This window comes from Apteryx mantelli, chromosome 8 (genome assembly GCF_036417845.1).
Source record: "Apteryx mantelli isolate bAptMan1 chromosome 8, bAptMan1.hap1, whole genome shotgun sequence".
In the NCBI taxonomy this organism is placed as follows: domain Eukaryota; kingdom Metazoa; phylum Chordata; class Aves; order Apterygiformes; family Apterygidae; genus Apteryx; species Apteryx mantelli.
In genome coordinates this window covers 14,675,655-14,699,295 of record NC_089985.1, presented here as the reverse complement: position 1 = coordinate 14,699,295, position 23,641 = coordinate 14,675,655, and the positions used below count along the sequence as shown (strand labels likewise).

General features: G+C 59.2%; 1 protein-coding gene across 1 annotated transcript; it reads right to left on the bottom strand.

The window, feature by feature from the left end:
• Positions 1–1,586: 1,586 nt before the first annotated feature.
• DDR2 (discoidin domain receptor tyrosine kinase 2) lies at positions 1,587–22,318 on the bottom strand. Its single transcript, XM_067300739.1, has 17 exons — positions 22,245–22,318; positions 14,701–14,810; positions 11,862–11,964; positions 11,522–11,753; positions 11,201–11,348; positions 10,850–10,955; positions 9,611–9,794; positions 9,294–9,537; positions 9,010–9,072; positions 8,696–8,826; positions 8,177–8,387; positions 7,176–7,399; positions 6,541–6,677; positions 5,904–6,095; positions 5,352–5,586; positions 4,195–4,344; positions 1,587–3,317 (listed from the first exon to the last, which is right to left on the bottom strand). The coding sequence occupies exons 2-17, from the start codon at positions 14,783–14,785 to the stop codon at positions 3,180–3,182; spliced, it is 2,583 nt and encodes an 860-aa protein (XP_067156840.1). The 5' UTR covers positions 14,786–14,810; positions 22,245–22,318; the 3' UTR covers positions 1,587–3,179.
• Between the last annotated feature and the right edge of the window lie 1,323 nt (positions 22,319–23,641).

The window sequence follows — 23,641 nt, the reverse complement described above, 5'->3', positions numbered from 1 at the left end:
GCAGCACAGTCATTCCCTGGCTCGGCATTTGTCTGCTCTCTGAGTACAGCTTGCTGCAGAGACATTTTACTCTGCAAGTAAAACATCTGGTCCAAGTTTCCTTGAGGTGCTCTGAGGTGTAGATGTTTGGGTCCCAGGGCACCCTCCTGACACAAGACCTGCTGTCCTTTCCTTCCCGACTCTCGCCCGCTCTCCACTAACCTAGCCTGGCCACATGCCCCCTCTCTCCTCTGGGACTCAGCTGCTCCCAGCAATGCTTTTGCGAGTACAAAATGCTGCCAAAAATGGGAGGGGAGCATTTCACACCCACTCTGCCTACGGGTGAGCGAGCGCTCAGGGCTAAGGTAGGGGAGCATGAGTCGTTTATGCTCTCAGCTGGCAATGGGAAGGCCTTCTGCAGGTGGCCATGGCGTGCTCTGCCTTCAATTTCTTTGTGTGGCCACAGGGACACTGTGCATCCTACTGAAAATGCAATCAGGTTATTCCTTTTCAGGGCAGTTGTTGTTGTGAGGGTTAGGGTTGTGGAAAGGTCTGGGTGGGAAGGGCCATCTGGACATCTCTGGTCCAGCCCCTGCTTGGTAGGACCAGCATCACAGCTCAAGCAGGCTGCTCAGGGCTGTGGGGATGGAGATCCCACAGCCTCTGAACCTCCTTGGGCAATGGAGGTTGGAGCTGTTTCCAGGGCACCATAATGCACTATTTAAACAGAGCGTCCTCATGGCTGTGTTGTCCTTTGTGAAGGGCACCCAGGGCAGCTCAGGAGCACCGAGCCCAGGGCTCAGGTCAGTGGGAGCTGGGGGCTGTCCACAGGGAAAATGTGCCTCCTGCCTCGCCTGATATGCCCAACTCCTCACTGGCTCAGGGAGGGCAGGGAGAGGCTGAGACACACTCTGGGGCAGAGAGAGGGCATCCAAGAGCAAAGATAGACGTGTACCAATTACATGGCAAAAATAAGACTTGTCCTAGGTCACCCACTGAGCTGAGGGCTCAGTGTGGCCACAGGCCGCACATTCAGTGAGCACTGAGAGCAGATAGGACACACCACCTATACGCTGCTTGAGTCAGCCTCGACACACAGATTCTTTTTTCATTATGGGGCAACTCCTGCTCTGCTGCTTTCTCCTTGTGCAACTGGTGTGGGCTGTCCAGGAGCTCTCTCTCAATTATCCTTCCTCTGTCTCTGACACTGTCATCTGCATATTTTCTCTTCTCTTTGCTTCTGGTCACGTCCTGCATCTGCCTGTGCCTAGTGGGCACACATACATCCCATACCTGCCTGTGCCGGTGGGCACATGCACGCACACATCCCACATCTGCCTGTGCAGGTAGGCACACACACACACACACACACACACACACACACATCCTTCATTTACTCCTGCCAGCAGGCACACACATGCCCTGCATCTGCCCATGCGAGTGGGCACATACACGCACATCCCACATTTGTGCACTCCCCCTGGGCCACTCTCCCCACACACTGCATTTCTCGGCACACGCAGCACCCCGTGCCAAGCGCTTTGGCCAACACTTTTCAAGGAGGTGAACTGGCTTCTGAACTGCCACAAGGACACATGAAACTAGAGTCATGTAGCAAGTGTCTCTTCAGCGGGTTTGCCCCTATATGTAGGTGCATCTACTGAATATATACATGCCTTAGCAATAGTATACTGGAAACTGTGCCATGCGTGACTTGATGGTGCAGAACTAGTGTGTACAAAAGTGTGAGAGGGTCCATGTACCCTCTAAAAACAAAGTTCCTCCTGGCCAGTTGCAGGAGAATCTGATTTCGGGACATGATGAGTAACCTGTCAGGGCTCCTGTGGGGCACAGGGGTCAGAACCTGCCCACTTCGCTCATGAAGCTGCCAGATCTGAGAGGTGCAGAAAGGTCCACATCCCTCCTTGTGAGAGAAGGGCACACCAGTGCCAGGTGCCACAAGATGCTCTGGCTGGAGAGTCCACCCTGGGCGCTTCAGCCAAGCTGTGATCCCTGGGCCGAGAGCAAGGGAGCGCCAGGGCGCTTGCCGCACCATGGTCGTGGCAGGCCATGCTGTCTGTCCATATCCAAACCATTGCAGGCTTGGGCATGGGGCAACACACCTGCTTGGCAACAGGTCTCAAAAATGTATGTGCCTTCCTCTCATTGCAGGTGAAGATGTGGATTAATCCTGGGAGAGGAGGATCTGAAGATTTTGCCTCGGAGGTGAAAAGTATGCTTTCTTACATCCCTGCAATGCCACCTGGGGAAAGGCACACGCTGGGCTTAGCTCCCACCTCTGGCTGCCACATAGCACCAGAGGGACACCAAAAAATGCCTTTCTTTGGCACTTGATCAGCTCTGAAATGGCCATGGTCGGATGAGAGGAGATCCCCTCCAATGCACGTCACACCACTGCTGGTGGGCCCACTCCTTCCCGGCAGATGTGGAAGAGCCAGAGTACCTGTGCGGCGATGCTCCCAGACAAGAGGCAGGTTCATCTCTGGCTGGACACACTGCTCGCTCCAGCTGCAGGGTGAGGAGCTAAGAGTGTGGTTGGGCTTCTCCCTTTGCAACTGGCAGCTGGGAGGCAAGAATGGGGCATCCCCACCCGCCTATGCAGCCTATCCAAAGGCCAGGAGGTCCAGAGAGCTTTGGTTTTTGCCCGGTAATTGCACAGCCCACTGTGAGCTAGCAGCAACTCCTACACCACCACAAGTGTCTGTATTATGCTCCCTGCCTCTGAGCCCTGCACCAGGCACAGTCGCTCAATGCCGTCTTTCCGCAGAGGCCTTTGCTCTGCCAGGTACATACCCAGTGCACATCCCTTCCACAGATGCATGCCCGGTGCACAGGCCAGGAGCTTCCTCATGGAGAAAATACAGCTGATGTTCCTCCCCTCTGAACAGGGGAGAGAACCCGCTTTGTCCAAATCCATTGTCACCAAGAACACGCTGCATCAATAAATAACGCTTGTCTCAGCCCGCGTCGCTCCCAAGCTCAGTTCAGCAAACAAGACCAAGCTGTCCTATGCCTGGGTTCTTCTTGCTGCTTTTGGGGTTTTCCTCTTAGGCTGTACAATGAGAACAAGACCAGCTGCCTGGGTTTTACTGCTAAGTCCAAGTGAAGTGGCTTCAGTTTGTGTATGAGGTTCTTCTGGGGATGGGATGGGGACCAGCCTAGGTGGGGGGAGCAATGGGTCATTCTTCACTGGCTGATTCCTGGAGAAGGTGATGGATCTCCTGGAAGGAGGGACGATCTTTAGTGTCTCGTCTCCAGCAGCTGAGCATTAGCTTATAGACAGAGTCAGGGCAAAGTGCAGGCTGGGGAAGGTAAGTCTTCAAAAAAAAGACAAAGATTACAAAGGGAGAGAGTTACTGCCATGTAAAACAAATGGAACAAAAGAACAACCAGACGTATGGGAGCCTGATTTCTCCATGCAGATGGCACCAGAGCAGGGGAGGCTGTGCTGCTTTACATTCGCAGAGGAAAGGAAGCGTCCCAGAACTGCATGATGGTGGGGCTAGGGGATTTGGGTATGACACACTTACTCATGTCTCACAACCTGGCTGAATACTTCTATCCCCTGTATCGAGGAAACAAACAGAGTTTGTGTTCGATATGGCTTTGATCTTGCACAATACTAAGTGCTCTGGCACTGTCCAGCAAAGTGCATAAAGCAAGCTGGGGCCCAGTGGCGAACCTGGCCCTCTGCTCCCATCCTGCTCTGCATCAGGCATGCACAGATATTTGATGAGCAGAGAAGTTACTGTGAATCAAAGGCATTTTGCTGGTACAAAACTACTCCAAGCCTTACACACTTGAAGCAGCTCAGCTTATGAGGCTGCCTTGGGAACTCTGAGCTGATATCTGAATGTCTCACTCCACTGTAACCCTAATGTACACAGAGGGTAGTTTCACCCTCTTCCCAAAATTGCACAGCTGGAAGAGGGGAAAAGCCCAGGCAGAGGTCAGCAGGCAAACAGTGCCTTGATTTTGTAAATCACAGACACAGCTCAGAGTGGGCTCGGCTGACCTTGCTACACCTCTAGTGTTGCCCAGCTGTCCCGTACAAATGCAGGGAGCTCTTCTCACAGACTCCTTTTGACATGGATATACCTCAACCCATAAAACTTATCCTTAGTCAAGCTTTCTATCTGGTAACCTTAAAACCCTTGCCTGCATCCCTGGGCTCCCAGGCCCATCCGTCCCTACCTGCCGGCCCTGGTCCCGGAAGAACTCGCCGGTGTTTTCGATGACCTGCTCGTCTGACAGCTGGGAGTAGGGCTGCTCCCGGCACAGTGTGAAGGTCTCCCACAGTGTCACACCAAACGCCCACACGTCGCTGGCTGTGGTGAACTTGCCCTGGCGGGAGGGAGCAGCATGAGGAAGGTCAGGCACAGCAGATAGATAGCCCCGCGCACTCACCTCGCAGCCCCTGGGCTTCGCCTGTTCATGCAAGCAGAGGCTTGCATGTCAAGTCCCTGCTCACATACAGACCAGTGGGATAGAGACAGGGCTCAGACCCCATGGCTGCCGCCAACAGCCATGCTGGCCCCATGCCTCGGCCCTCCTCCTCCCACCTGCGTGCCACCCGCCAGATTGGCCTACTGTAAGGAGAGGCCAGTGAGCTTTGCCCTGCAGGGTCCAGTTTTGACTCTGGTAACCTGTGGTCATGCTGCACAGCAGAAATGCTTTCAGAAGCACTGGCCTTGCGCCAAAGGGGCCAAGCAGCAGCATGGTCACCAAGAGCGGGCGCCCAACACTGGATCCCCCACGGCTGAAAAATTACCTTGTCCCAATCCATAAACACTAGTTGTTCAATGCCTCTTTCTGGAGGCTTCAGCTATCAGATCTGGGCCCAAAGAAGGGCTTATTCCCACAGACTTGCTCTCTTCTTGGGGCCAGATCCTGGTGAGCTCTGAGTCTGGCTTGCATCAACTGCGCTGAGGGGTGGAGCTTGGTAAGGACAAAAATAAAAAATAACCTTGCTCTCTCATTCAGCTCTGACCATGGCCAAGAGAGGATGTCACATGTCCCTTCAAAGGCTGGGGACCTGCACTCCAAAGATCTCCATAGTCCCCCCATCCTTCCCTAAAAAGGTCCTACCAGTGCTGTGCTCTGTTGCTTCCATGGCTGTATGGTTCAGCCTGAACCTGGGCCCAGAGACACTGTTTTGCATCAGCAGCCACAGAGCTAATGTGTAGATCATGCATGGCACAAAACATGTCACTAGAGAGCAGACAGTTCCCCCATCCCTTCCACTGCCCACACACATGGGCAGGACCCGTCCCCTGCAGCTTTCAGCCAGAGGGAAAAAAGGCATGAGCAGACCTAAGACAATTTCAGCATCAGTCAGAGCCCCCACATACCAGTAGGATGCTCTCCCAGGACATCCAGCGGATGGGGAGCACTGCCCGCCCCTGGATGCGGTAGTAGTCCCCGCTGTACAGATTCCTGCTCATGCCGAAGTCAGCTATCTTGATGGTGTACTGCTTCCCCACCAGGCAGTTGCGTGTGGCCAGGTCTCGGTGCACAAAATTCAGGGAGGACAGGTACTTCATGCCAGAAGCGATCTGAGTAGCCATGAACCGCAGGTTGTTGTAGCTGCAAGGTGGGGGGAAAGCTGAAGGAGGACTGAGGTGTTGGGTAGGACAGGAACAACGAGGTTCAGTCCTGACCAGGGTGTTCCAAAGCACTGTAATGGGGCAGAGAGCCTCCGCTGAGCTGCAACGGCACTCAAGCAAGCCCATGGCGGACTTGCCTGGGGATGACGAAGGCCCTGTGGTGGCACCAGCATGGCCACTGAGGGGTCAATAAGACCTGAGCATTGCACATGGGCTGGGCAGGGGCACGGCTCTGCCATCCACGGGCAGAGGAGGCTGTGAACTTCCCCGCCGAGAGCGGCGCACAGCGGGCACTACCTGATAGTGGGCGCATTGCTGGCCGGAGGACTCTGCGGCTCGTGGCGGGACAGGAACTGGTTAAGGTCGCCGTTCTCCATGTATTCAGTGATCATGCAAAGAGGGTCATCCGTGATGCACACTGCCAGCAGCCGGATGATATTGGGGTCCTTGAGCCGTGACATGATCTTGATTTCCTTCAGAAAATCATTCCTTTCCGGAACAGAAACCACACAGATCGGATAGACAGACCCGCAGGGGCACAGAGGTGCACACAGATGGGCCAAGCGTGCCTCACACCCAAGGGAGCCTCATGGGAGCACTGGTGGGTCCCCCCACCCCCGGCTGCCCCTGGGCTGAGGCAGGGATCTGCTCTAAATGGGCCTGGTGGCTCAGGGCTGATCTGCACATGGCTGTGGGGTGGGCTTAGCAGGGGAAGCTGGGGTATGGGTTAGGACCAGCGAGGACCAGATGCCCCGGGCGTGTGTGTGGTCCTCGCTGCTCCACCAAATGCCTGGCAACAAGAGGAGGGAACACTTCCCAAAAGGCCTGGCTTTATTAAGAAGGGCTCTGTGTGAAAGGGACTGGAGTGAACACTCCCAGGGCAGTTGCTCTGCGTGCAGAGGTGCCAGGGCTCCTGCACTGCCTGACCAAATACCTTGCATTCTTGTTGGCATCTGCTCGCAGCATTTTCACAGCTACCAGCACAGGCTGGTTGGAACTGGTGTCTAACCCATCCAGGGCAAAGTCCTTGTCCACGAACTTCTCCATCCCCTCCACCTCACAGAGATGAACCTGGAAGGAGGCAGCAGGCAGCTGTTATCTCCACCATCTGTCCCCTGTGGCCCCTGCAAACTGGGACTTCACTGACTGTAGAGACAGGACTGCAGAGCCACTGGTGATGGCAGCACTGGCGGAAAGGGAGGCACAGCCAAGAAAGGTCAGCATCCCCACACGTGGCTTGAATCCATGCACCTCTTCGGGAAGAAGGTGCTGGCGAGGTGAATATCATTTCCCAAGGGCCCCTGACTCACAGATAGTAGATGCCTCTCCCTCCATGGCCTCGCAGAGCTTTGCATGTCTCCTGCTCATGCGTGGATTCAGCACCCCTCTTTGCACACCTCAGCCCCCAGAGAGGCGGCTGCAAACTAGGCAACTCCCTGCCAGCCCCTACTTGACCAAACCACTGCGCTCCCTGAGCCTGTGGCCTCACACACCACTGGGCTCCCCAAGGATTGAGACGGAGAGAGCCTTGCCTGGCTCCTGCTCAGAGCAGGTCCCGCTCTCACTCACCTCCCCAAACTGGCCCTCTCCCAGCTTCTCCTTGAAGGTCAGCAGCTTCCTGGGGAACTCCTCGACGGCCACGTCCTTGCCAGAGAGCAGGTCCATGGTGAGGGCTGGCACTGAGTAGGTGTTGCCGCCCGTGACACCCTGCAGGTTCACAATGTCGGCCTCGGCGTAGTGGGGGACGCCCTCGGGGCCGCTGGCCTGGGCCGGCTTCACAAGGCCGCTGCAGCCTGGGAGGGAGACAGCGGGGCCAGGCCTGCTGTGGGTGTCCTGCACACGCCCACTGTGCTAGGGCCGAGCACCCTCCAGTCCCTGGCACCCGCTTGGGGGGCACAGAAGCGTTCTAGCCACGAGCCTCCCCGTCTCCCTGTAGAGGATCTCCCAGAGTGGTACCAGCACCTTCCCAAAGCCCCTGTGTCTCCCTGGCATGGCTGAGCTCCTTCAGCCCTGCTGCTCTGCCTTGGCTGGCCCCAGGTCCCGCCACCTGCGCTGCCTACTGCAGTAAATCCTCCTTTGGCCCCAGGAACATATCAGTAACCAGGTTCATTGTCAACCCCTGGCTTGGCCAGCTCAATACAGCAGCTCCCTCCAGGCTCCTTGCCTGCGAGACCTGTAACCAGCAGGACAGTGCAGCTCTTTTACACGGGAGATGGAGATAGACTGCCTTAACTTTAGCTTGGGTCACAGCTCAGCCCTACAAATGCCTCCCAGCTCGCTATGGAAATGAAGAGCAGGACTGGGCTCCTCCCCATCTGTGGGCAAAGGGAGAGAGAAGGGGCCACAGCAGGGCCCTGCAAGGGGACAGGAGGGGTTAATTTCCACAAGAACACTGAGACGGGTCAAAACTCCTTTTGACCAGAGCTCTGCGCCTGTAAAGGTGCCAGCATGTATTGGGCAGCTCGCAGGCAGCGAGGCTGGACCATGCAGCAACCCCAGCCCGCGGCCAGGTGTTGCACACTCGGTGCATAGTCGCTTGCTGACAGACTGCAGCATTTTGCATTTCTCACCTGTGTCTTCGTCCCCTGGCGTGAACTCAGGCAGCTTGCGTATCAGGCGTGAGGGCTCCTGGTAGTCCGGGCCCAGGGGGAATATGCGGTCGTAGGTAGAATTGGACTCCTGCTCACTGGACGAGGAGGAGCGGTTGTGGTTGAACATACTGGACTCACTGGGCAGGGAGAGACTGACGGTCATTTCATCATCCAGCATCCTCCGAGAAGCCTGTGAGGTAGGGATGAGGGAGGAGAGAGAGCTGGATGGGGGGACAGGGGCTTCTGGGTGCCTCCAGCCTACCCTCCACTCAGAGCAGGTCTGTCCCAGCACCAGGTCCAGGCGCTTGTGGCTGTGTCCAGCCCTGAAACCCCCAGCCAGAACCTCCCACCTCTCTGGTGCTGCAGGACGGTTTGAGCAACCATGGTCTCCACTTTCCCCTTGCCAAGCACACAGGAAAACCTGCTGAGCGAAGAGCCCACAGGATGGCATGCCTATCACCCCCAGGAGACCTGGCCAGCTGCCCTGTGCTTGCCCACCTTCTCCAGCATCTTCTGCCAGAACTGCCGCCACAGTATGATGACGATGATGGCCAGCAGGATGAAGATGATTGCCACCAGGCACCCGATCAGGATGCGCGTGTTGCTGTCGTCTACCTTGAGTGTGGGGTCTGGCAGGAGGAGGTGAGAGCAAGAACTGGTGACGCTGGGGCATGGGGAGAGCAAGGGCCAGCTCCTGTTTCTCCACTGGCCAAGCAGACCCTCCCCTTCAAGCCCCCCAGAGCACCACCGACCAAGTGCCAGCTCGGGGTGACATGCTTTGCCACATGCGGCAGGAGCCACGTGTGCCTTACCATATGTGGTGGGAGCTATGGGCGCCTCTGGTGGGGCCACCGAGTTGTTGTACATGGCTGCATCTGGCAAGAGAGAAGACGAGGCCCTCAGGGACGCAAGGACACCCACTGCCCTGCTCCGTCCCCAAAAGCCCTGTGCAGAAGGGAAGCATGTCAGGGCTGGTCCCCTCGGGGCCTTGCAGGGCAGCAAGCGTGTATGGCAGGGGGGCTCTGAAATCCCGAAAAGGCAGGTGGGAGGAGAGCATCCCGCAGGAACTGATCCCACCTGGGAGGGCTGCTGGTACCTGACTGGAAGGTGATCTCACTGAACATCATCCAGGTGTCGGCAAAATAGTACTGGCACTTAATGGCACTGGCCATGCGGTGGAGCAGGGGGACGGTGACAAATCGGGCGCTGGGGTTCACGTCATCCAACACCAGCACCGAGGAGATGGTGTTGGGCTCCCACTCGCTGGTGTCAGAACGGAAGTAGCACTGCACCTCCTTGAAGATCTTCACCCCCTTGGCGAACATGTTGTTGCAGTGCACCTGTGAGGCAGCCTGTGAGCACGGCCCCGGTGCGTGGGGCGGGGGACAGGGAGGCTGCATGGGGGACACAGACCTTCATGGTGGTGAAGTTCCTGATCCGGTCGAACTCAAAGGTGATCTCGATGTAGCCACCGGTGGTGCTCTCGTTGCGCCAGCCAACATAGTCATAGCCCGGCCACACGTGGTACTCATGGGTCTGCGTGAAGTCATCCAGGCCCGACACCCCATCCGTCAGCTGGCCAAGTCCCTCTGTCATGCTGGCATATGTGAAGGGGGAAAGGGAGCGTGACTCTTGTGCGAACCCCAGAAACCTTCCAGTGCCCGGCCCCCGCTCTCGCAATGGCAGCCCAGGCACCTCGCAGTGCCTGAAAAATTTGGGAGGTTTTTTTTGTGCTTCTTGAGGTTCTTTCTTGAAACCTCAGAGCACTAACCCACTGCAGTCCCCTGGGATTGCAATCTCCCACCCTGCTTGTGCAAGGGGGCTGCAGAGCCCCGCTCCTCTCAGGGGGACACTGCCCATCTGGAGGAACCATCCATCAACCCAAACAAGCTGGCCAGGCAGACAGGTGCTCAGGCAGAGAAGTCTGTATGGGGATATGGAAAAAGAAATGAGGCAGACAGACAGACAGAGCCCCCAGGCTAAGTCAGACCCACAGGTAAGTGGGGCACGACCTTCGTGGTACACCAGCAGCCAGGCCCTGCACAAATCACTGCTCCTGCACTCAGCCAGAGCTGCTAACACACACCGGGCTGCACGTCCTCGAGCTTCCTGTGAAAAGACTCTCGTGAGTCCGGTGTCTTAGTGTTAGGAAAGGGACTTTCAAACTACTTTTTTGAGCAGATGAAAGAAACAATATGCCAGCTCTGCCCAGATACCGGGTTAAATGCACTCTGGAGCTGACCTGTATGTGTAACAATACCCAGCAGAGTGCCAGGAGGATCACAGCAAAAGCTGCAGGATGCTGCGGGGATGCACAGCGCGGTTATTGCATATCCTAGAGAAGGGCTGGGAGTGCTGTCCTGGTCATGCTGTCCCTGTCACGCTGTCCCCATAACAACCTCTTGCACACAGCCTCCCAGAGCAGGGCATGTCTCTTCCCCCTTGGGGAGGCCTCCAAGTATTTCTCTGTTGAGGACCTCCCTGTGCTTCTTCAAGGTAGCAGGCCGTCTTGCAATTGCAGGAAAACAAGCCCTTTCCAGAAACAACCCCCATCCCCTCCTGCCTCAGTTGTGCTGTGAGTGCAGAGGAGACACCCGACATAGCATCCACCCACCCTTACAGTTCCCACGCGCACAAACCCCAGGACTTTACCTGTATCCAAATGCTCCGTCGTACACAGAGTCGTTCAGGTAGATGACAGTGCCGCCAGGAAGGACGAGCTGCTGCCCAGCCGGTGCATTGTAGGACACCAGCCCGTCTGTGGGGAAGGGAGGATGAGCGGCCCCTCTCTCTCTGGAGACCCCACTCCCGAGAGGGCTCGCAGCCAGGTGGCCAGTGCAGCCAGCCCTGCTGCAAGCACGGTACACAACCCTGGTGTGCTCCCCGATCCCACGGCCCTGCCACCTCCCGGTGGGACAGACAGCCACAAAAACAGTCTGTCCCAGGGCTGAACAGCCGTGCTGCCAGCACAGGGAAGGTTGTCCTTCCTCCTGTGCCACCCACCGAGCCACACGCAGCCATACAGCTCCACGCGCAGGCACACGTTCATGGAGTGGTCGGTGACAGGGATGAAGCGGACAAAGCGTGCGATGAGGGGCGGCTCTAGGTCCTTGAGGACAATGTCGTACGGGTTGGTGTTTCCATCCAGGACCTGAGGAGACAGACAGGGGATTGGGGGAGGCAGGCACTTGGGGACAGGGGGCTCTCAGGGTCTGCACCAGCCTTGGCTGGGCACCATGCTTGTGTGCATGGTGCCAGGCAGGGGATCCCATGCACAGCTTGGCACAGGTTGCCAGCAGGGGAGATCCTGCATCCCCCTCTCACCTGCTTCCCATGCCGATTTCTCCAAGAGATCCATCGAGTGCCATCCCGGCTGTAGTTGATCTTATACATGGGGGCAAACTCGTTCCCGTGGCCCCCCGCGTGGCGCCCCTGGGTGCCCACCAGTGTGATGAAGTGCAGAGCACGCAGGTCGATCTGCAGGAACTCCTTGAGGTCATCAGGCTCCACCGGGATCTCGGGGCACCAGGCGCCGTCGCCATCCTCCGAGTCCAGCCTGGAAACACCACGGGGAGAGCAAAGGAGCAGCTTGCAGGTGGGGGCACAGGGAGGACCAGTGCCCCGCCAGCCCTCCCCATGCCGCGAAGGGCACCCCTGCACTCACCGTCCGTACTTGGCGGCCGTGGACTCGGACCACTGGCTGGAGGCCGAGATGTCCTCATCGGGGATGTGCCCACCGGACATGCCCAAGGGGTACCGGCACACCGCTGCAACAAGACCGGCGGAGCGCTGAGCAGAGGGCTGGAGGGGGCCTGCCGGCTCCCCAGGTGCCCTTCCCTGCCCACGGCACCGAATTTGCATCTCAGCTAGCCCTCAGATCTGCCCAGCGCTGGCCCCTGCAATGGCTGGGGACCGGGGCACAGTGCCTCCCCTGCCAAGAACATCGCCACACTCGCCACCCGGCTTCTAGGTTTGCTGTTTGGACCTGTCACCATCCCTGACATGGGAGCCACCTTTGGGGAAGGCTGCTGAAGTCTGGGGGAGCTGCAAAGAGCAGGCACAGCTCACAGCGCCCATGCGGCCATGGGAAAAGGCTGGGACCACATGAAGAGTCCTTCAGCCTTGCTGAAAAGCATTTCAGCAGGGGCAGCGTGGGAGCCTGTGGGCTGCCGCCGCTCTGCCTGTGCACTCCTTCTTCTGGGGGGACCCAGAGGGTTCAGTCCAGATCAGTTCACCTGAAAAAACGCATGCAGCAACCTGTTCTTGGCTGCAGCCGTCTTGCCTGCTCCCCCCAGCTGCCTGGAGGAGCGAGGGATAAAAGCAGGCCAAGCAATCAGTGCGCTCACCATCGCTGCCGGCACTGGCTTGCAGCCCCTGCTTGCAGCCCCGGGCACCCAGCAGCTCCTGCACGCCAGCACTGCTGCCGGGCCCTGCTCCTCCAGTGCCCACGCAGCCCTCGGCCAGGAGTGGAAAAGTACCCGGTGCCTGTGGTGCCTCACTGTGTCCCCCGGGCAGCAGCCAGCTCCCTGGGCACCGCATACAGCGCCGCTTCCCAGGAGTTATTTTTCACGCCTGGCTGCCAAGAGCGCTACTGAAAGAGCAGCTTGTTTGGCGATGTTTGCTGTCTCACCACCGGCTCCAGCCCGCAAAGCTCCCTCCACAAACCACCCCCAAGCAAACAGCCATGCAGAGGCCAAGGGCTGAGGCGATGCTGCAGCGGCGGCTGGGACACCCTCCTGCCCCGCAGACTGCAGCTCACCCTGTGCTGCAGCCGGCAAGGACCACGTGCCCCAGCGTGCAGAGCCGCCCAGGAGCCCGGAGCACCCATCGCTGCCCCACGCCACAAGGCAGCGTTTGTCACCTCCTGCATGGCATGCGGGATCCCAGGGAGTTTGTGGAGAGGCTGCATGGTGCACAGGGGCCTCGCTTAGCACTTCTGGCTCTCGCTCTGCAGCCACCAAATTATACCTTCCCCTGCATTTTAACATAAATATCTCCGTGCCGTGTCTGTCATGTCAAGGTGGCACCTTGGGGTAGGACTGGGTGAGCTGCCAGCTGGGAAGTCACCTGCAATGAGTCCTCCTGGATGTCCTGGGCACGGACCTTGCTGCAGAGCAGGAGCAAGTTCTCAAAGCCTGTCTCAGCCCAGGCTGCGGCAGCCCGGCCTCCATCCCCCTGCGCAGGGGCAGGCCTCTGCGGAGCACGGGGATAGCCCAGGCTGCTGTTGTACAGGGATTTGTGGCTCCAGACAGCACCACAGCAGTGGAGGAACAAGCTCCAGCAACGCGGCTTTGGTGATGCACATCTCAGGCTCATACACGTGACAGTGGAGCGGGCACATCCTTAGCACCAGTGTCAGCATTGTGTGGAGTGCCCTTTCCTATCTCTGGCTCTGCAACACTGCTTGCAATGCTCTGCAGAGCGCAGCTCTCACTGAATTTCCATTTAAATAGCATTGCATACCTCACTGAATGCAAAGCAAGCCCTGCTGTGACCGTTTCTTGGGGACCATTTCTTGGCCCTAGTTAATAACCATCCTAGCCAGGCAAAGCCAAAGCTGCAGAGGAAACGGGATTGCTTCATTTAGTGCTCTGCAGCCTCCAGGGCAGACCCAGCAAACTCTTTCCAGGGATGGAATAAGCCTTTGAAGGGACTGGCTGCAGGGAGGCCTCCAGGAAAGCCCCAGCGTGCTGAAGGAGTCTGAGCCCTGCGTTCATCTATGCAGCGTGGGGGAGAAGGGTAGAAGGGGGATGAGCCCTGCAGATGCAATCATTTTAATGGGATTTTCTTGCTGACATTCAACCCAGTTTTTTGGAGGTTTCAGAAGAAACCGTTTCTGACCAGAATCCAGGCACCTCGGCAAGTCTCTTTACTAAAGCCAGTCTTGGTTGTCTGCGAAACTGCTAACGAAGCACCTTGCAGCAGCAGGAAACAGCATCTTCCCTTCTCCTGCACTGCTCTAACCCTAACCCAAATTGGATCTACTAGCCCCGAACGCACAAGGGCTCCCACTCAGAGGCTGGGGCTCTGCCTGCAGCTTTGCCCTAGCCTGAACGCCCCGTGCACCGTGAGGCAGCCCATACCGAGCTGTGTGACGCCGAATGGGTCAGGATCAGGGCATACTGGCTAGTGACAGGTGCTCTTTGGGTCACTGGCGGTGATGGGGACGTGCAAGACAGCGGCATGACCTTGCTGGTGTGCACCCAAGAGCGAGCACCCTGTCCTGGGACTCCTGCTCACAGGACTGACAAGGCCCTTGCAGCAACCCTGGCCAACCGCCCCGCCGTCTGCCACCCCGAATCCCAGGCAGGCATGGGGCCGTACAGGCACTGCCCCGCTCCCAGAGCCGGGGAAGCCCCTGAGATCCTGGAAACAACGCGACCCCGTTGTCACGCAGGAGGAGACTCCTGCATGCGAGCCTTGGCCTCTACCTGGCAGGACCACAACCATGGAAAACACGCGCCCCGCTGCTATTGCAGCCGCCCGGCCTTCGCCTCGCTTACCTGGGTTCACCTGGGCTCTCGCAGCCCGCGGGATGCTGAGGAGCAGCAGGAGTGGCAGCAGGGCCGGGCTGGGGAGGGCCGCCATGTCGGCAGTGCTTTGGCCCCGGAGCCTGCGGAGACAGAGCCGGGACTCGTCACGCTGAGACACCAGGCTGCGCCGCGGTGGCCCAGAGCCACCAGCCCCATGCAAGGGTCCCCCTTGGCCTCGACGCAGGAGGGAGCCCTGGCCCGCACATCTCCGCGAGAGTGGTCAGAGCCGTCCCCATCTCCCATGCCCCTGCTGCCAGCACTCCCTCAACCTCAGCGGCGCAGGGCCGTGCTGGTGCACCCACTAACGTGGCCCCACGCCATGCCCGGACCCGACGAGCTCATCAGACCAGCGAGCGGGGAGGACACGTGCCGTCGGCTTGGGAAGCACAGCTCAGAAGGGCCGCGGGAACCACGCAACGCCTCCAGCAGCCCTGCTCAGGGACGGCGCCGTCTAGCTTGATATCACTCCAGAAACACTCTGACCGGCCTCCCTGTCCTCAGAAGGTTTTGAAAGCAAGATGTTGCACAACCTCATCATGTAACAAAATAATAACACATTGCAAAACGCAGTTTCCTTGCCTTCTGGCTCAGGAGAGACAATCACAGATAATTGCCCGTGATTTATAGTGTATTTATTCCGACAGTTCTCCATGGCTGAGCAGTTTTCATTCCTGCCATGGCAAACTCCCAGATGAACTGAGAAGAGGTGAGCGTTGCCTACAAGGACCCCGATAAGATGCTGCAGAGACAAGGAGCCCCAGCAGCGCGGGTGAGCGCTACGGCCCGCTGCAGGCCACTGCGCCGGGGCTACCCCGCGAACCACCCGGCGCTGGGACGGGAGCCAGCGCCGGCGCCACGGCCAAGACCTCTGGTGCCAGAGAGCGCAAGGTGCTGTGGCCCCGGCCGGCACAGCAGGGCCGCCGGGGGCCTCCGGGGCACCTCCCAGCCGCGGTTTTCTCAGGCTCTGGCAGAAGGAGTTCATTAGATCCGGCGGCGAAGGGGACGGGCACCCAGCCAAGGCAGCATAGCTTATAAAACTGTCACCCACCCTGGCTGGGAGCCAAGTGCCGGGGCACCCCAGGAGAAAGCCAGACCTCGTGGCGCAGATGCCTCCCAGAGCTCGGGGCCAGCTGTGACCGCAGCAGCGAGTCGCGCAGGGCGCTGAGACAAGGCGTCCTGCTCAATTCTCCATGGAGCGCTTCGGGGACAGGCTGGAGCCGTCCGGAGCCGCCAGCAATTATGTACGAGGACGTGCAGAGAGTGGCGAGCACAGGCGGGATTGCAAAAGGGGGAGCAGGGCCCAGCAGGATTTCAGGCTTTCTGGTGGGCAATTTAAAGAAAAGAAAGATCAACAATCGGATGGCGTGGAACAGGAAGGAAAGTGGTACGTCTGAGCAGGGGCAGCGGCTGGTGTCGGTGCGTGCTGGGGACAGGATGATGCTGCTCCACGGAAAGGATCAGAGCCAGCGTGGCAGTCAGCATGCACAGCCCAGGACAGCATGTCCCCCGCGTGGACCCACTCGCTCGGGAACCCTCCAGCCCCACGCCACGAGGCATGCCTGGCCTCTGAGGCATCAAGAACCGACCCCAGCGCCACAGGCACAGCGATTTTGAAAGAATCTTTAAAAAAGATTAAAATAATCTAGTTTGTATGCATGTTAACATCTGGACAAATAACCTGCTAACCTGGAGGGGTTAAAGGCCAGATAGGAGCTGGTTGCACTTCAATGCTGGCGTAAGTCACAGCCCAGGGCCCAGCATGGCCAGGGAAATCTCATCTGTGTTAACAGGTCTCCAAGCTGGCACAGAGGCAGTGATCCAGAGCCCTGTAGATCCCCCTTACAGACCTTACAGAGCGAGTGCCCCTCTTATAGACCTCCCAGAGACCTACCACCTTACAGGGTAACTTCAAGATTAAACCCACAGTTTGGCTAATGGGCACTGCTGTCTAGATGAAACCCTCAGAAGCTCGGCTCAGTGGGGGAAGATGGATGGCTCCTGTGGTGCTGGTTAGACTGGGAGCCTCTGCCGGCTTGGCTGCTAACCAGGCAAGGCACCAAAATGCTTGGAAGCAGCTGGGCTGCACCACGGAGAACATCTCTGCACCTCACACCCACCTCACGCAGCTACGCCACAGATTGTGGGCGCCGCAGGAGCCCAAACAAGGGAAACCCTCTTTCTCCCGAGGCTGCAGATCCTTTTTCTCTAATGCAGGTTACTAGGCTCAGTGCAGAGGTGACAGGTGACACCTGAAGGCCTGTGCTGCAGAGGTTTGACCAGGTGGTCCCATCCCCATGAGACAAGGCAGGCGAACTGGTGCACAGGGAGCTCACAAGCTGTTTCCGAGGAGCATGCCTGGCTCCTATGGGTGCCAGTGAGACATGTGTCTTTGCAAACCTTACTCATGGCCTCCCCAGGCTGTTTCACGACTCGGGTGACAGAGCCAACATCCCCAGGTGCCCACTGCAGGACAGCTCGGCTCTGACCTTCTCCCACGGCCATGCTGTCACCGGAAGGGCAAAGGGGCAGGCTGGGATGAGACCCACATCAAACCATGGCTTACAGCACTCCCAAACAGGCAACACTTCTACCCCTGCAAAGGCCACGGTGAGGAAGCAACAGAAAAGCCAGCACTGCCGCAGCTACGCAAACGCACGCTGAGGACAGCGTCCCTGGCCCCAGGTGCCACGGCGAGGCGGTCGGCGCGGACCCCTTCAGGCGGCCTGGCGGGTTCAGGCAGGCACCTTTTTGGCTGATTGCTGCCAATAGCTCAGATACACCCTTCTCTGCTCCCCCTCCTGCCACCCCAGGGACAGATGCTTTGGGGTGCAGGAACTCTTCCCTGGCCCCTCTTTTGCAGCAAATCCGTTTTAAGCCAAGCCGAGTACTAGCAAACCAACCTGGTGCTGGCTGTCCCTCAGTGGCAGAGGGTCCGGGGTGCACCATGGGTGGGTAGAAATGGGCCACCGCCTCGTATGAGCATGCAAGAGCAGCCCCCCATCGTGCACCACGCGGGATGGAGCCCTGGCGCGAGGGCTGGCGCGCTGCTGCGGTAGCTGGATGAAAAAAGTGGCTAAACCCCAGCCATTTACTGTGGTCGCAAGAGAGCGAACACAAGAGTTTGTCTGGATTTGTTTGAACTGTGTGGCCGGAGATGAAGATCCTTGGGAATGAAAAGCAAAAACAAAATGCAGAAAAAAAACCTGGTTTTGTTTTAAAATAGCGAACAAAAGTGCCGGGCGCCTCCCGGCCCCGAGCAGGCTGGCCATGCTGCCAGCCCTGGGCTGCCGGGGCAAGCAGGGCACGGGACGTGCCTTTGGGCTCAGCCAGGCCAGCAGGCACCGGCGCGACCACCTCCGCGTCCAGCCCACGCGCGGCACAGCCCCTCGCTGCCCCAATGGGACTCTCATGGGAAACGTCTCCCACAAGCCATGAAACGTTATGGCAGCTCTGACTCAACATGGTCTCGGGCTGGGCTGGAGATGCTGCAGGGATGAGCTTCCTGGCCAGATCCAGGCTCTGGGACCTGCTCAAATAGCCGCGGGGGTCCTGCGCGCGGCTCCCAGGGGCGCATGCCGTTACACGAGCGGGCGGATGGCAGCCAGCTCTGTGCCAGCTGCCAGACGGCATGGCCGAGGTATTACTGATAATTATAATTCTCTGATAATTATCTGGGGTGGACTGGAGCCTGGGGGAAAGCCTCCCCCTGACATGCACGCCAGCCACAGCCTTCTCCCATGGGTGCTGCTACAGAGCCACCGCGGGTCAACCTTCGCTTGCTGAGCAATGGAAAACCCATCCCCTCTGGAGCAACGAACGCCAGGAGAAAGCCCAAATCCGCCCCGAAACCAGCCAGTCCATCACAGGCGCTGTCCTTGCTCCCAGCGCGGCCGCCCGCGCCCCGCGGGAGTGCTCCCTGCACGTGCCGCTGGATGCAGCCCAGCTCGCTGGCCAAACCCGGGCTGCTCTTTGCCACGGACACGAGGGCAGCCGGGGCAAGGGTGCCGCGACGGTGCTGCCCTGCGACGCCCAGGCTCGCCCAGACCCCTGCGTGCAGCGGGCTAAGGCTTCACCTCCGCCCCGTTTAACCCTGCGGTTACGTCTCACCTGTGTGAGCCGGGCTGGGAGAGTGCAGCTCAGAGCCCTTTGCGTCGGGAGCCTAAGTGGCTCTTCTGGGAAGCTCGCGGGCATATTTATACACCTTAGGTGTGTGCGATATAAATATTTGCAAGCCTGGGCTGCTTTTTCTGGCCGGGCCTTCTGCTCCGGCTTCCTCGGCGGATTGCTTTAGCGCTGGCCGGGCGCTGCCGGGACAGAGCGGCCCTTTGTGGCGGCGGAGGGCGGCTGGCGGGGCCGGCCGCGGCAAAGGGCAGCCTCCCCCCGGCGCGCGCCAGCAAACGCCTTCGCCGCGCTGCCGACACGACACGTTGCTAGGAGTGCAGGAGGAGGCCCGCAAAGCGGCCGCCGCTTGCTCCGGAGGAGCCATGCTGGGGAGAGGCACCCCAGCCCCTCCGCTCGCCCGGCCCCGAGGGGTTATTCGGGGAGGAGGCAGGCCAGACCGAGAGATGCTAACACCTCTTCTGGCCTTCAGAAATGACGGGATGTATGTCAGTGACTAAATCTTTGGTCACTATCACTTCCCACCAAATATTCAAAATCGGCACTTTGCATCCTGGTGGTTAGCTACCGGATTCATTGGGCGCCTCTGCTAAAACACGATGCAAATAAAAATGCTGCTATGCAATAAACAAATTGCAAATAAACATGCTGCTTTATATTGATTTTTTTTCCTTTCGGGGGGGGGGGGATGCACATATATTGTTGCATTTTTTTCTGTCCCCAGCTTGGAAAGTTTAGGTAACCGGGCTAACTTGCCAGCTAGCTCGGTTGCAAATGATAATTTCAACTACATAGCTCAAAACTGGTGAGAAGTATCCACAAGGCTCATATTTGATCACAGCCAATTTCTGCAGCACTAAAACGCTCAATTTCCTTTTGTAGTCCAAAAAATGTCCACAGATATTTTTTCCTACTATTCTTTCAGTCTGAGTAAACTCTTTAAGCATCGGGATACCAGATGCTGTAATCTCCCAAAGGGAAGGGATTTACATTTAGTCTAATATAAGGAAACTTTCTCATTGCAGCCACGGTGAAACGCGCCTTGTTCGCACGGCGGCGCCGGGATCCGGGGGGACAGCGGGAAGACAATGACTCATGCGCTGGGGCTCCGGGCAAAGGTACATTTGGTCAAACAGGCTACGAGTTATTGGCAAAACAGCTGGAAATCATTTTTGCTCCACCAGCTTTGAAAGAGGGATGGCTTCGCTACATTTTGTCTGAAAATGTTTGCTGAAAATTTCAAACACTGGAAATTTTTACTGCACAACATTTTCAGTGTTTCTTCCTGGCACCTTTTGCTTAGTTTTGAGCATTCTTCTTCCCTTTTCTCCCCCCCGCCTCCCTTTCCCCTCTGGTTCTACGTGAAGTTGCCAGGGAAAATTAGGGAAAGAAAATTAAACCTGTGTTTGTTTAGTAGCACCTCTCTCCCCCCCAGCACACGCAGTTAAAAGAAGAGGAGACACTTGCCCCTCGGGATGGGCTCCTGTGGGCAGCCGTGACTTGCCATGGCTCACACAGGGCAGACCTTCCCGGGCAAAACCTGCCATCAGGGCTGCTCGGAAACTGCTTTGGGCTTGCTGGAGGGAAGCAATTTCCCCATTCCCCACCCTCCATGCGGAGCAGTCGGTCCCGGCATGCGGTCCAGGTGCCAAGGCCGAGTCGTTGGTATCCCGGGCGCCGTTCGGTGACTTATGGGTGGGAGGGAGGCGCAGGCTCCAGCGACGCTCCCGCTGCCAAGGCAGCTTGGCTCTGCCGATGCCAGAAACTCCTCGTCTGCACCCCGGGATGCTTTTTTTTTGCATGCCTTGAGCACCTCCAGGAAGCGGGGGTGAACGAGGGAAAATCTCACTGGGGGCCCGAGGAACCAGCCCTGCACTCCCCGCCTTAGTGCCACGGCGCCGGGCAGCTCTGGCACCTCTAAAGGGACCGTCGCACCGCTCCGAGGTGCCAGGCTGGAGCATCGCCTGCGCTGGGCCGCGCGGTGCCACCCCGTCCTCGCCTGCAAAGGGGACCGTCGCGCCCGAGGGGACGAGCCTGCGCTAGCCTCAGTGCACAGGGAACGGGGACCCCAGCACAAGGCCTGGCTGTGTTTGTGGCTGGTTTTGCAAAGCACAGCGCAACGAAGACGAAAATCATCCTTTCCTCTGTCAGCTTAATCGGTGCCCGGCAGAGGGGCCAGGTTGGGGCAGGGTGCTGCTGCGCCAGCCGGGCACTCCGCGGCCCCCGGGGGGTTGGACCAGGCGCTCTCCTGAGCCCCGTGTGCCTTCACACACAAGGGCTCTCATTGAGTAAATTCATCGTTCTCCTTATTGCAGCCTTGTGGAAAGCCTAATCCCAGCGGAAAGCAAAGGGCCTTGTGGCCTCCCCCACGAATGGGGAGACCCCCCGCGCATCCGCCCCGCCAGTAGCCCCGGGCTGGGTTTCGGCCAGCTCCCACCAACCCGTGCTGCCTGCGAGGAGCCGTCAGCCCCCCCTTGTGCCAAGCCGCAGCGGGATGCTCCGAGGCCACGCAGGAGGACGAGACCCCGCGCGCCGCAGCCCCAGACACACGTGGCGCTTTGGGCCCGGGGGCTGGGGACCCCCAGCCTGGCCGGCACTACAGCCCCCGGCATGCCGTGCCGCCAGCGCAGCCTCCGCAGGGGCGCACCGCAGCATGCCGGGACCCGTAGTCCCCCTGCCCCCAAAAATGCCATTTTAGACCTTCGCCGCGCTGCATGCAGCCCCATTTTCTGCAGCTGCAAGCGCCTCCCCAGCACGGACTAGCCTGCTCGGCTGGGGACGTTGCAGCGCCCCAGCACGTCCCCACCGCTGCCAACTGCCCGGGAGAGACCCACGGCGGCCAGCCGGCCGGCCGGCTGCACCCCACAAGGGTCTCCACCAGCCGAAAGCCCGCGCGCCCCCTTGCCGGTCCGTGCCGTGGTGCGTGACATCACGGCATCGCCCCCGGGGACCCGTCGGCAGCAGGATGCGGGGTGGGATGCTCGGCAGCGCCCGGCCCCACGGCGCGACCCCGCGCCCAGGCGGGGACCCCGGGGACGGCGGGGCCTTGCTGGCCGGCCAGCCCCGACACCGGTGCTGCCAACAGCAACGCGCGCGGGAGCCAAGGAGAGACGCACCAGGAAACGCCGGCCCATCACGAGGGAGAGAGGGAGAACGGGGGGGCGTCGGGAGAGGAAGGGCCAAATTTCATCACCCCAGGCGGGGAGGCCGCCCCACGGGAACCGCCGGGACCGAACCCACGCCAGCGGCCTCCGGGCGCTCCCCGGCCCCTCCACGGGGGGATCCGGCCACCCGCCGCAGAGCAAGGGGGTCCCGGCGCCGCCCGCCCCCCGGGAACGCGGGGCCCCTCCCGCCGCGGGGGCGAGCGTCTCCCCGCGCGCCCCGAAGCGACTCACCGTGGCGGCGAGCCGGGGGCCGGGCGGGCGCGCTGGCGCGGCGGGCAGCCTCCTCGCCCCTCGCCCCGGCCGGAGGAGCCAGGCGAGGAGCAAACTTCCCCGGGCTGATGCAAGATGCCTTTGAGAGCGCTTGTGCATTCTGCGGATTCCTGGGAGCCGGCCAGAAATCCCACAATCCAACATATTGCACATTTGGTTTCAATTAGGGAGCAGAGAGGGGGAGCCAGTCACCAATCTAAGCTGGTTTTTCTGCGGAGGTTATTTTCCTCGACCCGAGGGAATGTGTGCAAAGCTATAATTTACAGCAAAACCCATTCATAGCGCGAGAGAAAAAATAAAAAAATACCCGCGGCCAGTGAGGGCGCTTAAAGCAATAGGCAGCGTTTTTCTTTCTGGCGCTTGCCCCTTCCGCAGCGGGACAGCACACGTGTCCGGGCCCACGCGTGCCGGCCCAGAAACCTCCCTCCCTCCCCATGCGCGGGACGCGTGCCCGGAGAGCGTGGGCGGCGGAGGGGCCCGCGGCCGTGGGCTGCCGGCCCTGGCGCCTCCCCAGAGGTCCCCACGCAGGCGGCCCCGCGCCGGGCCTCCCGCCGCCGGGATCCTCCACGCGCAAGGGTCTTCGCTCAGCAAATAAAGCGGCCGAGACTCCCGCAGGGAAAACAAACCTGCCACCCGGAGGTTGCATGGAAGAGAAAGCTCAAGCTCCCCCAACTGCACTTTGAATTTGAGTTTTTACCTCATTTCCAGGCACTAGCTTGGTCCCGTGGCCACTGACTACATAACACAGCACTGATAAGATAATAATAATTGGTTTAAATAAATTTTTGTGCAATAGTTAAAAATGCAAAATTAAAAAAACCAATCACTAGTATTTCAAACTACTCTTTCAGCTGAGTTTTAGGCCGCCACCCCGCGCGCGGACGGAGGCTCGAGGGGAGCGCGGCCGCGAGCAGCCTGCACCGGCCCCTTTGGGCTCCCTGGCGTGAGGCCGACGACACCCAGCGCGTGCCCAGCGGAGGCCGCGGCAGCAGGGGCTGGCGCTGCCCCGCACAGCAGCGGAGAAACGGGGCTGGAGGAGGCTTCAGCAGGATGCGCAGGGGGAATCGGGCCGTTTGGGTCTCCCCCCATGGAAAGCTGCATCCTCCCCACCCCCAGGGCAGCCAAATAGCTTTTTCTCAGGCTGCTCTTTGCAAGGGCAGCTGCTAGCCCCACGTCGGCTCCTTTTCTGATGTGCCAGGGACGGCTTTGGTGGATTGCAGTGCCTTATTCCCATTCCTGTGCTTGCACAAACCCTGCTCTGTACACACACATCCGGGACTGCAGGACGTCTCCTGGGGAGGCCGGGAGCGGAGCTGCCTTGCGCCCGGAGCGCCCCCAGGAAGGAGCCGGCGAAGAGC

Bases quoted from the DNA above. Each gene is read 5' to 3' on its own strand.
- DDR2 (XM_067300739.1), bottom strand. From the start codon at position 14,785: ATGGCGGCCCTCCCCAGCCCGGCCCTGCTGCCACTCCTGCTGCTCCTC. The intron at 10,956-11,200 runs GTGGGTGGCACA...CCTTCCCCACAG, and splicing joins GTATGGCTGCGTGTGGCTCG to ACGGGCTGGTGTCCTACAAT. The intron at 3,318-4,194 runs GTAGGGACGGAT...TTTTTTTTGAAG, and splicing joins TCCGGGACCAGGGCCGGCAG to ACTTACCTTCCCCAGCCTGC.